At 35.2% G+C, this 17,141-nt stretch overlaps 2 protein-coding genes across 3 annotated transcripts; one reads left to right on the forward strand and one right to left on the reverse strand.

Annotated features, from left to right (window-relative positions):
- Positions 1-621: 621 nt before the first annotated feature.
- Positions 622-12,078, reverse strand: LOC143469151 (uncharacterized). 2 transcript variants are annotated; one of them, XM_076966731.1, is made up of 39 exons: positions 11,877-12,078; positions 11,192-11,252; positions 10,931-11,073; positions 10,679-10,762; positions 10,432-10,505; positions 10,154-10,248; positions 8,521-8,588; positions 8,413-8,446; positions 8,131-8,188; positions 7,828-7,934; positions 7,382-7,458; positions 7,173-7,238; positions 6,976-7,051; positions 6,732-6,865; positions 6,516-6,626; positions 6,149-6,292; positions 5,976-6,040; positions 5,827-5,887; positions 5,659-5,708; positions 5,459-5,535; positions 5,220-5,321; positions 5,062-5,121; positions 4,829-4,902; positions 4,517-4,663; positions 4,302-4,442; positions 3,939-4,155; positions 3,805-3,843; positions 3,593-3,693; positions 3,422-3,483; positions 3,210-3,324; positions 3,002-3,128; positions 2,785-2,921; positions 2,450-2,680; positions 2,166-2,284; positions 1,826-2,042; positions 1,501-1,721; positions 1,319-1,418; positions 964-1,044; positions 622-852 (listed from the first exon to the last, which is right to left on the reverse strand). In XM_076966731.1, the coding sequence occupies exons 1-39, from the start codon at positions 11,982-11,984 to the stop codon at positions 784-786; spliced, it is 4,053 nt and encodes a 1,350-aa protein (XP_076822846.1). In that variant the 5' UTR covers positions 11,985-12,078; the 3' UTR covers positions 622-783. The 2 variants fall into 2 exon arrangements, with proteins under 2 accessions (XP_076822846.1, XP_076822847.1); XM_076966732.1 differs by having other exon boundaries at positions 2,450-2,575; positions 3,422-3,507.
- A 3,592-nt stretch (positions 12,079-15,670) lies between these two features.
- On the forward strand, positions 15,671-16,962 carry LOC143469122 (alpha-tocopherol transfer protein-like). The gene has a single exon (XM_076966692.1). The coding sequence runs from the start codon at positions 15,742-15,744 to the stop codon at positions 16,567-16,569; it is 828 nt and encodes a 275-aa protein (XP_076822807.1). The 5' UTR covers positions 15,671-15,741; the 3' UTR covers positions 16,570-16,962.
- The last annotated feature ends 179 nt before the right edge of the window (positions 16,963-17,141 follow it).

A 17,141-nucleotide genomic window follows, 5' to 3' on the forward strand; every position in this document is an offset into this window, starting at 1 on the left:
CTGCCTTTGCTCAACTGTTTTGCATACCGTACTGAGAAAACATGTATGATACATGTTTTTTCTCCATCTTGTACTTCACATTATTAAGCTTAAGACCATGCCAACAGGAAATAGTTGACTTCTAACCTATACATTGCCAATACAGCTAACCCGCGATTGCTTTTTAAATCTTTAGCTCTGCTACAGCATATCATCTACACGAGGTGACGAAGCAAATATCCCTTCACAGCACTGATAGCAGTAGCCTGTACGAGAACTGCTGCACCCATGCCGCTACACTCGACTAATTTCAAAACAATGACTTTTTGCACGTTTTGTGCTTGATAACAAATTACTTTCGTTCAAATGGGTGAGGTTTTACCGCAAATGACTTCGAGCCATCGTCGAAAACTTGATTGGGCACATGTACGCTTGCGTAGATCGCGCAAATGCTATTTAGGCTTACTTACCTACAGTTTGCAGTTGTTCATATTTAATAAATTTCAACGACTACTTAAATTAATTTTTTGGCAGACTCTGCGATTTAGTTGACAATAATAGGAAAAACCGTTGTCGTTTGTTTCGCGCAATCGTACCGAAGTATGTTCGGCAAACTGTACTGTAAGGTGGAAAACAGTATAATGATGCTGAGGTCTACTTTATTTTTAAATATGCAACTAACGTCAAAGTAAAACCATAACACCAACAAAGCTGTTGGTATTCGGCAGAATACAGTATGTCACGATTTACTACAATGCAGCAACAGCTCTATATGTAGTGGAGTAGGTATAAGCATGTGGTGGGTCAACTTCGTAGCCTTCTGTAAAGCTCAGTTTTCAAAATACTTTTTGTTCCAGCTTTGAGGTCGGGATTCTGAAATGGAAATAAATCTAAGGTAAACTATTCCGAAAAACATGGAGAATTTGTTCTGCTATAGCATAACTACTAAAAGAATTTCATTCAGAAGTTTGTGAAATGAGTTACCGTTGTAGTGTTTTTCAAAGTAGTTGTGCTTGCGTGCCTAGCAGCTTTTATAACAAGCTCCAATTCCATCTCATTGATAACCTGCATTAAAGTCCACTGCTCATTTATATTTAACAAATTTAAACATAATTGAACATTTATAGATCAGTGCTTCCCGATTCGTTTTCCACTTCGAACACCCGGGATCTAACGATGTCGACCCTGCATCTCCTCGTTTGCAGGGACGCATGACAAATTTTTCATGTTAAAACTCACAACCTAGCAACAGATTTATTCAGCACCAAGGAGCGCGGGCAATGCTGGGCACCTCAAATTAGGAAGCACTGATCCATGCTAATTATAATAATATAATTACGTCCGCCAGAGTGGTACTTGTTTTCTGCAAGTGGATAATGATAGATAAAAATTTTTCGTGGCCAAGAAAGTTGGGCGAAAATTTTATCACCGACAACAACCTGAAAATTAATACGGCTCGGTTTAAGTGATCAAGCAAAAAAGATTCAGGAACACGACAAGAGAAAAACTGAATTTTCCAACCTAACTGCCGCGGCATAAAAATACAAATCGCATGTAGACTTGGGAAATAACAATCGAAATGCTTCATGAGGCTTCATCAGTTGCTCAAACAGAATAGTTGGCTGAAGTTTAGAGGCAAGTAATTGAAAAATGTCATCGGATAAATTCAATTCACACTTGTCACTCATTTCCATGAAGCAACCCTCATAGATTGCCAGACAAATGAAATATGAAACATATACCTGTAAACCAAAGAAACGTAAGTTCGTGGTCCACAGATCCACCATGTTCTATAGATAGATGGATGGATACCTCCTATATTGAGTAATTCATGGAATAATCTTACATTTTCCGAATACTTCGACAACGTTGCCAACACGTCGACGGTATTGTGGTGCTTCAGGCTATGCTTAAGTACAACTAGAGACAGGCAGAAGCAGATTGAAACGTCAAAGGCGTTTGAAGCGCAGCATTGATAAGCACTATCAAAGCGATCAATTGAATTGTCTTTTCCAGCAAATAGGTCGTGAAAACTTTGCCAAACTGCCATTGAGTTTGGGCACCTGACAATAAAAACATCATTCTTGTAAATAATGATTGAAACCATCACAAGCTGTGTAAAGAACATCGCCACTGATAAATGTGAATAATTGCAGCATGACAAACTTAAATATTTTGAAACCTACTTGACCCTACAGAGGCATCTGATATCTCGTAAATCGTCCCAAGACGTTAGAAGTGTTACAAACAGCAGCGGAAAGTTTTTCACCCAACTAGGAAATAAAGACGTATCATCACGAACACTCTGAAAAAATACGATATGGTAAAAATGGTAACTACGAAATAGTAAAACTACACAGTACGAAGAGTGAAAAGAGAAATCAAAAGCGTGAAGAAAACAGACGTCAAAGCAATGCATGTTCCGTTACGCCTAAGAGTTTCAATAGACTGCAGATAAAATGGAACTTACTAGGAAATAACCTTGAAGTAAATGAGACGCTACGCCCCAAACGTAACGCTTTTCGACAAGTGGGTTCGCGTAGTTAACTAAGCAATCCTGCACAAAATGTCCCAATGCTTTACAATCATCTTCATTCTGCAAAGTTATGCTCTTATGATAATCATCAAATGAAACAGAGGCATGGGAGTCCAACCCCTCTGGAATCCTGGGCCAGGAAAATTTCATGACGCCCTCTAAGTGCTTTTGTTTAATTGATAATTTAATCGTGATTTTTGTTCGCCACTGGAAAGGTTGCGGGTGGGCGCCCGTGACAAATAATTTGCATAACAGAAAACAATGGTTACCAGGTCGTAAGGCTGTGGCCACGGCGAGGCGGAATACGACGTGCTTTGAGGGAATAAAAATTTTGGTGGTAGTTTGATGAGGAAGTCGCATATTTTGGAGACCTCGTTTTTCTTAAAAATCTCTTCTTTTAAGGATGCTGGTTCATGTAAAAATTGTTTTAAAAAGTACACTTCCCATATTTATTACAGTGAGCAAACAGGTATATGGAATTCATACCAGATGAAACATTTGTCGATATATTTAGCCGTTTTTCAAATACAGACATCAACCATTCACCAGAAGATGCTCCACTTTCACAGCCATCAAACAGTAGCAAAAGGTTCGATGCCATGAAGTCCACCACCTACATATATTTCAAACAATGAAATTCGAAAATACTATTAAGTGGTTCCCAATTACATGACATTTTTAAATCCTTTCCAACCTCAAAATTAGAAATTATCCTCCAGCATCTTAAGACCATGCATAAACTTTCTTCGAGTGAGTTGAGATCTAGAGGTTCTTGAAAGAAAATATGTTGATACATATATTTCCTTGCCCTGGACAGATTGAAAACAGTACAAGTTGATTGTCTTGGGTGTTTTCAAACACAATACAAAAAGAAAAATAATATAATCCCTGCAATATACTACATACCCAGGGTTAAAGAGATCACAGTCAGTAACCATCCAAATCTCAATTTCGATAAAATCCTTCAACTGTAACACGTATCCTCTTTGTAACTATTCATATAATACTGTAAACACTACCAGTATATAAAAATAATGTCTATGTATTGTATGTGGTATGCACTGATGTTATACTCACATGCAAATCAGCATGCAAGTGTGGCCAAATGCTTTTGATGTTTTGAGAAACATCTCTGATAGCTTTTAAATTTTCATCCAAGTTGCTTTTCAGTAAAGTTACTGCAAGTAGAAGTGGATTGTTGTAAAATGTTGATTTTGGAACATGCATAGTACTCAATACTTTAAACGTTTAGAATACTCTCACTAGTTATTAAAGCACACACATATTACCGTCTTCATTGAGTTTCCGTCTTTTTGCTTGAGAAAAATCTAGAAATAGAATTTGTCTGATAAAAGTGCTCATAAAAGACGTTACTCTTTTGAAAAGTAAACAGGTTACATTTAGATAAGGAACACAATGTGACCTTCTTCGTGGTATTTGACATAGGCTTCTATTCTTGCTTGTTGAAATTTAATATTTCTGTTTAAAATGGTAACAGCTGAGGTGAAGGCATCATCAAGATTGGTGGCAAAGAATAGCTCTCTCAACAACAGCACGTGAAACTTGACACAATTTAGAAACTGGGCTGAGCTCTCATTAAACGGCATTGATCTTATCACAGCATGCAATAATGTTGATTCCTGTAGATCAGATACATCCAGAAATAACAATCTAAGTTCATTTGAAAAAATATTAGTAATATAATCAAAGGAACACCACACCACATTCTGAGTATATGCAATTATGCATTCAAGTAATAACTGATGACTACTTTTTAAACTATTACATGCATTTTGGAATTAACTGTTGTTTGCGTATGAACACTTGAACACTTCGGAAAATATGTGACAGTCCACTGGTCTTGACTTATTGTTCCACAAAGCAGTAAGATTAATCCCGTATCAATGCTGTACACAGAGTTACAGGCCTGAAAATTATAAGAAAAACACTTAAAGAAGATACCTTGTGGAGATGTAAAAAATAATTCTACTTTATACCTACCTTATGTACGCAAGCCGACCAAATTTTGCAGCAGACTGCATCTTTTAACGAAGCATAGGAAGAAATGATACACATTAAGAAGTTTATAACATGGTGGTTTATATGTTGTTCGGATGTTGACAGGACAGAGATGAAAATATCTACAAGCTAAACAAAAATTAAACCAACAATTAAAAATGATACGACTAAACCATATTCATTTCGCACTAGGTTTTTTCTCATTAAAAGTCACCAGATTAAAAATGATTTGCAGTCTAAAAGCCTTGTCAAAATAACACAGCTATACTTCAGAGAAATAGGTATGTAGAAAACCTTCTGTAAAGGTTTTGGACATTTTTCATCGAAGTTTGCTGAAGCCTCATCCACACAAGCAGCGCTGAATTCAACTGCAAGCAAGAAAGTTGAGCTTTAAACTGTAGAATAAATAACTAGAACTAAACTAACAAAACTAACTAACTAACAACTAGAAATAAACATTTACAATGCTAAAAAAAAGATTATAGTCAAAGTTATAATAGAAATTCAGAGATCTCCCAAGAACTTACCGGTGTCGGTAGCTTGTAAAAAGCTGTGTATACATCTGTTCAAGGCTTGACCAACATCATCTTTAGAAAAATATTTTGTTTTTATAAAATCATTCAAAATACGAGTTATTTCACAACCTATGACACTCAGAAAATAAGTGTCAAGAATGGTTCAAGACCTGTGGTGGCTTTGTCATGCAAAAGAGCAAAAACATAAGATTTAAATCTTGCCATCAAATCGTCAACAGTGTCAAATGCAGTGTCATCCAAATCAATTATCTCTGTAAAGTTAAAAATACAAAACCATTAAACATAAACTAGACAGGCATACAAACATAATTCAAACTAAAAACATTGGCAATGGCATGCCATAATGTAACAATATGCAGTGGAAGCTTTCACTGTGAATTAACAGTACCTTGATAAAGACTTGCATTTTTGGCAGCGCATTCTGTGAGGTATTTTTCATGTAATTGTTTAGGGATCTTGTCTAATCTACAGCAACATAAAGCTTTTGATTATTACACTGTTCCTACCCTAAAGACCATTACATCAAAGATAAAATTATTCATCCACATAAATGAAAAATGTGCAAATGCCAACTAAAATCTTGCTCACTTGAAGAGAGCAGAAATCAGTTTCATTTTTTCATCTTCCACGGCCGGCAACTGAAAAACACCAAATCATTGACAAAGTTTGTTTCAGACTTTTGCTCAAAAAATAAATTATTTTCCTATATTATTACACCATGTGGTAAACATTAATGACAAACAAATTCAAAATTACCGGTCTTGCTTGAAGTAATGCAGGAAGAAATGTTTCCACGTAATGAGATTTATGAAAAATACTGAAAGAAAAAGTTAGTTAATGAAGTTATATCATAACAACTGCCAGGGGTATAACATTATGCGTACAAACTTTATTAGATGTATTACCTCATTTCTATCAGACTAGTTGGGACTTTTCCTTTTCTCCCAAATGTACTGATTGCATTGCTGACCTTTTTAATTAAAAAAACTTTTAAAAACTTTAAGTAGTTTCCAAGGCAGTTTGATCTAGTTTCACAAACAGCAAGAGTGTAAGCATTTAATTTCTGCTTTGGACTGACTTCCAGACTAACGGCTTCATCAACTTCCTTCTGGGGATATTCTTGTTTAAGATCAGCGAGTCTTGTTTTTGCCAATGTTGTGTATTCACGCAGAACATCACGAAGAGTAGGGCTGGGCACATACGGAGGTTTTGCAATGTGGCTCTGAAGGAAAGAATATAATCTTATACTCCTTCTCTGAAAGAACTCTGGAATTGTTAGTCCAGCTGTTTTTATTTATTCACTTCTACATTTTTTATAATTTATCGCCATGTCACCATACTAAATATAACTTTGTAGGACATTTTGGACATCTATTATATCAGTTTAAAAGTTCAACACCAAAGAAAGTGAAACTGACATAAATGTATGTATGGAGCATACTCACTTTCAAGTATAAATGAGGCTCACAGGGGACAATCGATGTTAAAAACTTGATAAAAAAGCGAAAACTGCGAGGTGTGCTGGTAAGGCAGTTCAAGCCACTTCCAAAATATTTCTGAATACAAATAATTGATAAATCTTGACAGGAAAAAAGAGCTGTCCAAAGCAAGATAAGTAAACATGACATAGCAAGAAAGAAATATTTATTATGTCATCATGCCTGAAACCAATTTGAATAGGAATAAAAGACATGATTTCCTTCAGATGTACACTGACGGGCAATCAACAATCCTATCACTAGGTGGTCATAGTTCATTTTTTCAAAACCTTTCTTCAATTCTTCCAAAACTAAGGCTGCAGGTAAAGAAAATATTGAAAAGTACCAATTACTTATGGCAAACAATATTTCAGCAAAATCGATGAGAAAAATAACCTTCCTAGAAAGTATTTTAGTGCAAATATACCATCAAGGGCGTTTCCAGCATCTTTGCAAAAAGTCAGAGTTGATGAAACAAAAGTTAAGAGATATTTCCAGTTTATCTGCAGATTTCATTTATGTAAGAAACCAATCGTTTACGCCAAAATTTATATTATCAGAATAACAACCAGTGTTAAAACAAATATAAGATTTATGTCAGGTCTCCCATAAACGTGATGTTACCTCATGTTTAGACAGTGCTTTCTTAATGGCAACCAATGCATTATCAGAGCCAATAATGAGCAGTATCTGAAAAACAATGTGTAATTAGTGGACAGAATAAAACAACTAATCAAATTGTTGTTTGATTCTGCAGCCGAACAGAAGAAAACATCAAAATAACATAACACAAATAACAAATAATACCATATATAGCTAGATAGGTTACTTACATCCTTGTAAGTTTCTAATAACATGGATGGCATGCTACAACTTCTCCAGGAAGATTGTTGAGTTACTGCATCTGAAACTGTGTAGAGCTTACAATGAAGGTCACAGTGTTTGATGCTTACCCCTCAAACTGTTTATCAAGCTTGATGGTAAATAATTAAAATCATGGTGGAGGCTAACGTTAGTAATAGTTTGTAGTAAATAGAGACTGGCATATGAAACATTTAGCTTGACTATTAAGCGATATGTCAGGAGTAGAAGGTTCTAGAATTTTAACAGCATCTGTGTAGTAGAAAGACCGTATGATTTTCTATAAATTTATTGAATATAAATATAAATTACTACATCATAAAAAACACAGATATATGATAATTGTTCTTTTGGAGAAGCAGCTTATACAAAAAAACAATCGCAGGTGCAATAAAACAATATAAAAATCTTGCCAAACTTTTTAAAACAGGATAGTTAGTTATCCACACTGAAAGTTGTTGGGTAAAACAAGTTGTAAGAATTTTCATGTCACAGACGCTACTGATACAAACACCGTGGAAAACACTGAAAAATAAAACGTACATATATGAAACATAAAAATATGGCACAAAAGGACCAACAGGAATAAGTATATAAGTGTATGAAATTACAACCAAGTAATAAAGCACTTTGTTGAAATATTACTTTTTATTTAAAATACCCAAAATTACTAAGTATCGTTATGAATTTAATTATAATTATTCTTAAAAAAGTTACGTACCCGAGCCTGTTAGAAGTAGCACTCTTTGTGTCTAGTTCGGATATTTTTGACAGAAGGGCTAAGTAAGAAAAGCAAAGACTAAACCCACACTAATTCAAAAAAACAAGCAAATAGGTAACATTAAAAACATTAAATCTCCCCAAGCATATTTAATAAAAATAATGATCCAACATACAAAACATATTAATAGGTTTTTCTTCAAGTGTTTTTGTATCATTTAAACTGTTTGTACAAAAATCTATTTACTTCTACACCTATTTGTTTCAAGTTTTCAAGACTTACATCGAAAAATCAGATGCAGAAGATGTTGTGATAACTGAAACATAACAATTAACATCATTTATAAGTAATATTATTAATATCATTTACTAATAATATAAGTTGACACACCTTTAGCATTGCTTTCGGTTGGTACGAGTCTTCTTTGTAGCCAATTTCAATTAGGAAACAAAACAATTCTACAAAGTACAAATTGCACATTATTCTAAATATACCGATATGCGATTCTTAGCAACTGTTTTGGTTGTTTTTTAATTTATGAAATATCTGTAGCCAAAAGAAAACGCCCAAAGGTTGATTAGGAAAGTGTCCAATTAATCACAAATCTAATTATGATGCATTAATATTGACAGCTTTGCTGAACATACATCTTGTAGACACACTTGGACAAAATAATATTTTGTTCTTGAAGGACATAAAAAATTTGAAAGTTTTCACGCCTATGCTTCAACTCAAAAGTAGTGGAATAAATATGACTCGACATACTTTTGTATGTTTGTCAAACAAAAAACGTTGCCAAATTTAAGCATAAATTTGTTGCTGGTCAATTAACTAGGTCAGGGTGGTCCAAGACTGCCAGCATGAAGGGCCACATTAAGGTTTAAGGAAAACATTGCGGGCCGCAAATGGGGAGCTCTAATGTCAGCAAACGGCTGAGTTTACAGTTCCAATCGACTTGATGCTTTGCTGCACAACTAATAACGCTCTCCTTGATACCTTCTACTTGTTTGCGACTGTGCTTGCAACAAAAAGTTAAATTCACAGCATGTGTGTATCATCACACAATACTGTGACGTTAGCCATAAAAAGGCATTATCACCCCAAATTAATCACATATTGTGTTGCACTTTGCAATGATATGCAACTTATCTCAAGCTTTGGCTAGTACAACCTATTTAAATAAAAGCAGGTGTATTTTAACAACTGCGGAGTTTGCACTGGAAAACACAGTGTACCAAATCTTTGTAGATATTAGTGGGCCACACAAAATTTGTCCGCGGTCTACATGCTCCCCGTGTGTCAGGGTTTGGCCAATCCTGACCTAGGTCAAGTACCATAACAGACCTTATCATGCTTAGATTCATTTTGTATTTGGCATATCTCTAGTAGTGATCGACCCCAATATTGGCATTTTCAGGATATTCTCCCAGTTTTAGCAGGTAAAGAAATATTAAAGAATAGCATATATAAAGAAATTAGACAATACCGTAGAACTTGATTAAATCGCCAAGTTAAGGAGAACAATAAACGTAATAACTTAGGCAAATAACACATTAATATGTACAGGGCTACAGTAAACAAACTTGAGAACCCTTTATATATGTGAAAGCTGAAGATTTGAGAAATTAAAAATACAAACAAAAAAGCATTTGTTGGATTGCTGTACAAAAATGAAGTGCTCATTTAAACTCTCAAGGCAAAATATTATAGAAATTTGGGATCTTTGACGGTATTGCCTATTGAAAGTGACTTGTCCATAATGTAGCAACAGTAAAGTAACAAAATAACGGGTCTGAAACTGGACATCATGATACACAATGAGGTTATTTTACATTAACAAGGTCCGATCGTACAAGGTACAGATCATAAACAATTATGTTACGGTGTATCCATAGCAGATTAAAATTTGCAATGTAATCATGCTGGAAGAGGGTTCAGGGATATGAGGACTTAGGTGAATCATTCAGCTCATAGCTAGCAAAAACAGTTGTAAGTTAGGTGAAAAGACGGATTAGGCAAATACCAGTTGCATAACCCTTGACAGTAATCTCTTCATGTAAAAAGCAACGCTGTAGCCCATGGACAAATTCCTTAAAGATTTGATTCCGACTGATGTTTCTGCAACAAAGCGACCAATAAAACCTTACAACTTTTTTCATTGTAGTAACAACGTTTGGATAAAAATATTATGGAAATAAGTGTTTTGGGGTAAGCATTTATAATAATAGGTATATTAAGTGTGTACAGTTTGCAATCTACTGATGGAAAATTAACAAGTATATTCATACATAAAATACTTACAGTTTCAAAAAGTTAGCCAATGGCAAAATCTGCGATTTGTGAAGAACACATAAAACATCAACAGAGAGGCAATGCTAAAAAAATTTCATGTGAGCTTCAGTTGAGTCACTTTAGTTTCTTTACAGTAATAAACGTTGATGAGAAAAACAATACAAAAGTGAACAAGGCAAATAAGGAAAGCTACGTAAATAAGTTTACATATGGCCTATGGGTATTTTCACACGCTGGTCATAGTAGTTAAGCATACCTCAAAGTGTATCGCGGCTTCTTGGACACTTTTTGAAAGATCTTTGTACTTTGGAGACTTACGGATTAGGGTATAAATGTAGTTCTGATACACATAAAAAGATCATAAACATCCAACGATAAAGAATAACAGAGGTTTGGCAACTGGCATATTAGATGCATAAAGTCTGATATCTTAATCATAAAACATGAAAAGAATAAAAATAGCTACTTAAAAGAAAATCTATTCGGTAAAATTTTACAAAAGTATCACCAATTTGGTATTCTCTAAACAGGAAAAATAGAAACCCGATGTCAGGTGACAAAGTTGATTGACAAATATATTTATAAAAGATTGCTCCATTTTAATTCCAGTCAGATCAGAATACAGGTTTGTGTAATCATCTATAGCTAAGTCTGAAAAAATCAATTCAATAAATAATTTTTCAAACTTTTGTTATAATTCTCAGGTAGGTTTCAGCAATAGAGACTAGTTTTAGGATGAATGACAAGGCCAAGAAGTGGAAAATGTTACCCCTACCGGTTCCGGCATTCTCTTTTGTGCTTTCTTGGCACAACTCTTTATCCCCGATAACCTGTAAAATTTAAGCAGATCTATGATACCATATCTAATGAAAATGTTTGCACAAATTAATCTTTGCACAAAGATTTTTCATAACACATGATATCTATAGTTACCAAACTAGTCTGAGTGCATTTCCCAACAGATGTACCATGTAATAATTTAAAGTTTTTTGGCCGTCATAGGGAATCTTTTTTGGCCATTTGGTGTAAATTCATACAAAACACAATAAAATCAAAACGGCAAAATCCGTGGTTGGAAGCATACGCTAATCCTCTTTTTACAAGAAAACTCGTGTTTGGCAGTCAACATGTTAACCCACCTTGCAGTAGAAATACAATTTAGACCAATTGTTATTTATCAAAATTCATCCTTATAAGTTACCAAACACAGTTTTAGTTACATGTAACACAATAGATGATAGTTTATACACCTTAAGTCTCTTTTACTTTTGCATTTCCATATCAGGATCGAGTGTTGAAGAATTATTAAGTCATAATTTCTTTTCTATTACCCCATAACTCCTTCCCATTCAAGCATTCAAGTCAAAGTGCAAGAGTAGAAACCCCATCCCAAATGTAAATAATTGCATGCAACAATGACAAGCACTGTAATAACAGAATAGACATATAAATACCTGAAGTTCTTCAACCAATTGTTCAAGGTTAACATTTTGATCAATAATCATCAGCAGATCCTTCTGTAACTGATTAACTGCAAGAGGTTGAAAGCTTGAAGTTGACATTTCAAATCATAATCAACAATTTTATAAATGTTTCAAGAATCTACACCATTCAGCTTGAACAGTTTAAACAGAAGCCTAATTAATAATTTTTAAACTTAAAAGTGACTAAACAATCATCAAAATATTGTCAACAATGTCAGAAAACTAAAACATACAGTACACTAATTATAGTATAGCACAGCAGTATTTTATTATTGTGATATAATGTTACAATGCAAACAGAACAACAGAAAGTTTAAAACATAAAACTTGTCCTGTCTTACGAGGAAGTGCAAAAGTCAAACCAAACCTTTTTCAAAATTGGCGTAGCTTTGCTTTACATTCAGCATATAGAGTAGACCTACAGTAAGCTTAGACATATGTCACACGGTCCACTAAATACAAGGGAGTCGAACTGCAGTGGAAAACGGTTCAACTCTGGTTCAGGTTTTACAAAATTTTATTTTACCGGTTCTACTCCGGTTCAGGTTTGCATCGAGTGCACACATTCGTTCTTCTCCTGGTGTAGGTTGAGCAAGCTTGCTAATATACAGTTCGCTCCTGGTTCGGATGACATTATCCAGGTAATCATTTTTTTTTAATTTCTTCAACTACACTGCCCAAGTAGCAATTCGTTAGCTCAACGAATTTCATTATGAGTGGGTAAAGGTTTTAAACGTTTTAAAGTAAGCAAAAGAAACAGGCTTTCTATAACTATTGGATGAAATTATTGTACTGAAGAAGGCATAGTTACAACTGAGAAAGATTTGTAGCGGCCTGGGTGGTATTTTTAATACCATTGCATCATTTCTGGGGAAAGTGTTTTCTAGTTATTGATTGAAGTTTATGAACTTGTTTTCTGATAAACATTTCAACTTTCGTTATTCGTCGTGATATTTGGAAACTTGCTCTGAATAACTTTGTGTGAACACTGCTTTTAGTACGTTCCTAGGTTGTTTTCCAGCATCTGTGCTGATAAGAAGTCTTTACTGGAAATGCCCGCTTCTTAACTTTAACACTGATTATTATATATTATCTATGTCTCAATGTGTAAGCTTTAGCTAGATGTATCTCACATTGTCAACACATTGTTTTCCTCGCTGCACATGTTATGAAATGCTGCGTTTTTCTTGTCGAACATTTTCACTCCCATCGCTTTAACATTATATTAGCTCGCATTTCTACCAGCGAGCGGAGATCGAGATTTAGTCGAGTGAATCACCAAGAAAAAAAGCGTGAACTGCGTGAATCAGCGAAATCAACAGACGAGCTGTCTGAGCTAGTCATGGTGATTGCAACTCATGTATTAGATATCTTATAAGCAGTAGTATTACTAATGTTCTTGGATATGCATAATATTGAGGAAGTGTACAGCATCTACAATAAAAACCTTTTTCTTGTAAACTATTTCTGTTGAAATATTAAAATCTTTCGGCTGACAAAAGGTATTAGTATTCTAACCGCACGCAACAATAGAGTCAGATAATTCAACAGGTAAATTAAATTAAGATACTCATAAGAGTCATAACATAAGTTAAGATAAGGAAAGTGCTCTGCAGGTTCGATTCCGATTCAAATTTTTTTTTCGTGGTCTTCAATGGTTCAGGTTCGGTTTAGGTTCAGACAAATTTAATATATTGGATTCTAGTTCCGGTTTGGTTTTCATAAAAAATCCGCTCAAACAGGTTTAAAGGTTCAGGTTCAGATTCGGTTCGACACCCTGCTAAATACTGTATATTGCTGCAGCCTTCATTTGGTTGTGCCATCATTGCCATCTGTTTCGATGGCGGGGAATTCTCAAAATGAATAACGTCATGGAAATCTAAATCAGGAATTAAAGCGCATAATATCATAATATTAAAACGCATAATACATAAAATATCTGTGCAGAGTTAAACAAATTGGACTTTTTAATAAGGGAAGTCCACAACGAAAATGATTAAACGGGAAATTAAAAACTACATACTGTATTTCTAAACAATAAAGGGCCAAGCTGTGTAATTCTAAATCGGGTTTGACCAAATTGGACACTCCAAAACCGGAAGTTTTAAAAAGAATGGTGATATGGTATCAGAATCTTTATCGTCAAACTGAGAAAAGTGTTGGTGGCTGAAGTCAACATACAAACGATTAAACCCAAGACAATTAAACCAACGGGTAACTTAGCCCAAAGGAAATTTAACCCATGGACGATGGTTGGGTCATCTTGACCTGGTTTAGTTGTCCTGATTTGAATCGTCATGTGTTATCAAGCTTGTCTTTGTGCAAGGTCCGATACACACCCATATCTTTTTATTTTGGTATAAAGTTGTAGAAATTACGACTTATACGTGGCACGAACGCCAGAGACAAAACAGCAAAAAACATATTTTGCCGGTTTTGTGTTCGTCTATTTTTATGAGGCGATTCCTGAGAGTTTCTCCAATATAGCCAATTCTGCGCCACACAAACCGCTGAGACGTTATACCACACCTGTACGATGAAAGGCTTCAAAGTTTTGTACGTGAATAAATCGTCAAAAGCCTGTTAACAGTTTTGTGTGTGAAAATATTAATAAATATCTATAAATATTTTGGGTATTTCATCTTGCATAGTATCGCTCGAATTTGAAATTGTTCATCAGAACCACTGAATAGGAGCAAAGTTCGTTCGTGTTTTGCTCAAGGGCATGACAACGGTAGCGCCGCTGAGTATCTATAGGCCGAATCCATTGCGAGCCTGGAGCTCAGAGCGCTCCACCATCGAGCCAACAATAGAACAAATACAAGAAGATAAGAACGTGTCAGAAAAGAAAATATCTTGGGTTTAACAAACTAAAAACCGATAACATGTGAAGAACTAAGCCGATACTATAGTTTTTTAGGTCATAGAAGAAGGTAGACGTTTTTGTGTAAACAAAAGACCATTTCGCAGTTTAAAGTTCAGACGGATTAGATCACATGTCTTTTGTTTGAGTTTTGAATGTATGGTAGGCCTATACAGGGGCGTTCGCTTCATCAATAAATCGTATCGTGTTATTTTTGTTTTCATTGCTTGTGGGAGAGCGAAGAAGAAAATGCTATAACCATTACAGCGAAAATAGGAGATAAGTTTTTCCGAGCAACCAAAAATGAACTACATTTAGTTAGAGATAGTACAAGAATAGCATATACTAGTCTGAACTAGCTAGCTAACTAGTTTCAGCCATGCACTTTTGTTTTACGTTTTGCCTTTGTGGTTGTTGACAAGTACAACGATCTTAACTTAAGCACATATTCTATACACTACCTTAGGCCGATGCTCACAAAACTGCAAAGTGTAACAAATACTTCAAGTGCCGCATGAGATAACGAAAATTAGGCCTACATTGAGTAAATTAAACGCCGGACATCGTTATGTCAAAAAAGTAATTTGAAGAATATACAGTAGGTTTAATCAAAAAACTGTTTCAGTTAATAATATATAGTTCTCCGAATGGTCCAAACGCCTTACTCATAACGTTGCAAACGTCTCGTATAAAATTATTGTTTGCTTGTGGGATTAGTGGACAGTCAATTGGCGCCTTAATTTAATTAGTCAGTGACCCTAAATAAATTTCTGTATATTGACTTTTAATAAAAGTTTGGAACAGAATAGATTCACTTTCAAAATGCGGCAAACGATCATTATCACGGTCTTTACAACTGCATGCTTATGTAACCAGCCACATTTATTTTTCATAAAGTTTTGCTTTCGTTCGTAGGGCTTCCTTATCTTTACTTAATTTTAAGTGTATAATATTGACAAGCTGAGTAGATTAATGGCAACTGAAGGTGAAAGATATGTGTGCAAACTCTCTACAGAGCTGCTGGAAAAGGCCGTAAAAGAGTTGAACGAACCGAGGGATAACACTGAAAGGCTGAAGGCAATCGATAGATTGAAGAAAAGTTATAACAGTGACAAGTACGGCCCGTTCAAAAGAATGGACGACCTCTTCTTTTTGCGTTTCCTTCGTGCTCGAAAATTCGACCACAATAAGGCGTTAAAGGTCCTTCATAAATATCATGGCATCCGAAGAAAATTTCCAGAAGTTTTCGATCTCGTTGACAATCCTTCCCAATTGGAAGAAGTCATGGAAAGTGGCATCATGTACGTATCAGAAGAGAGGACAAAATCCGGAGCGTATGTGACCGTATATCGTCCAGAGCCGCATACCAAGCATACCAGCCAGTACATGGTCTACGCTTATGGACAAGTCTGTACAGAATATCTTTTGGAAAAGGAAGAATACCAGATATGCGGCAACGTGCTGATAGATGACTTTGAGCATTTCGACACAAATAGTGTTAAGGCAATACCGGTTAAGCATATTAAGAAGATCACTAACCTCCTGCAGGAAGCAACTCCTGCTCGGCTGCAGTCAATACATCTTTTCAATGAGGGTACTGCTTTTGATCTGCTGTTTACTCTTGCGAAACCTTTCATGAAGAGACGCCTAACAAAGCATCTGAAACTACACGGAAAGAAGTACAGCGAAATTTACGACGAGGTCAGCCCAACCATACTCCCCCCTTGCATGGGGGGTAGCGGTTCGGATCCAGTAACCGCATCCAAGGCTTGGGTATCAAGATTACGAGTAGTTTCGTAATTACTTTTGCTTGCTAAATGTACACTTATTTGTTTAGACGTTTTCTTGGCATTTGATGCACAAGCTCATTACTATATGATATACAATAATTTAAAGGGTAAAAATCATTATATGTTATTTTCTGTCACAACTCACTATACCTTTCATCTCGATTTTTGTGTCTTATAGACATTTTTTTTCCAAAAACGTGTCTTCAATTCTTTTATTGTGTATACAAAATTGATAAACGATTTTCAAATTTTGACATGTCGGTAAATGGTTGCATAAATATGATCCAACAGTCGTGTGGAACGTATAACTTATTAGCCTTACATGCATTGTTATGACATTAAAAAAAGTTGCGCCACACGTGCGTATGTACGTCAAGAAAATATTATTACAGCGTGAACGTTACAGCGTCACCTATGAACTATCTTGCCCTGTATATAGGTTATGTAGTCTACATTATACGTTAAAATCAACTAAAACAATTTAATAAAACTCGAATGTGTGGAATTAATTAAACTCTTATGCAGCGGTCATGCCCCGGTGACAGCGCTGCAAACGTTATTGTAGTCATGCAAGCGTTTCAC

This window comes from Clavelina lepadiformis, chromosome 8 (assembly GCF_947623445.1).
Source record: "Clavelina lepadiformis chromosome 8, kaClaLepa1.1, whole genome shotgun sequence".
Classification (NCBI taxonomy): domain Eukaryota; kingdom Metazoa; phylum Chordata; class Ascidiacea; order Aplousobranchia; family Clavelinidae; genus Clavelina; species Clavelina lepadiformis.

What these genes read in the sequence shown, in the direction of transcription:
- LOC143469151 (XM_076966731.1), bottom strand. Translation starts at nt 11,984, where the DNA reads ATGTCAACTTCAAGCTTTCAACCTCTTGCAGTTAATCAGTTACAGAAG. An exon ending in TGTCAAATACCACGAAGAAG is followed by an intron (nt 3,844 to 3,938) that starts GTCACATTGTGT and finishes TTCTATTTCTAG; the next exon opens with ATTTTTCTCAAGCAAAAAGA. An exon ending in GGATAATTTCTAATTTTGAG is followed by an intron (nt 3,129 to 3,209) that starts GTTGGAAAGGAT and finishes AAATATATGTAG; the next exon opens with GTGGTGGACTTCATGGCATC.
- LOC143469122 (XM_076966692.1), top strand. Translation starts at nt 15,742, where the DNA reads ATGGCAACTGAAGGTGAAAGATATGTGTGCAAACTCTCTACAGAGCTG.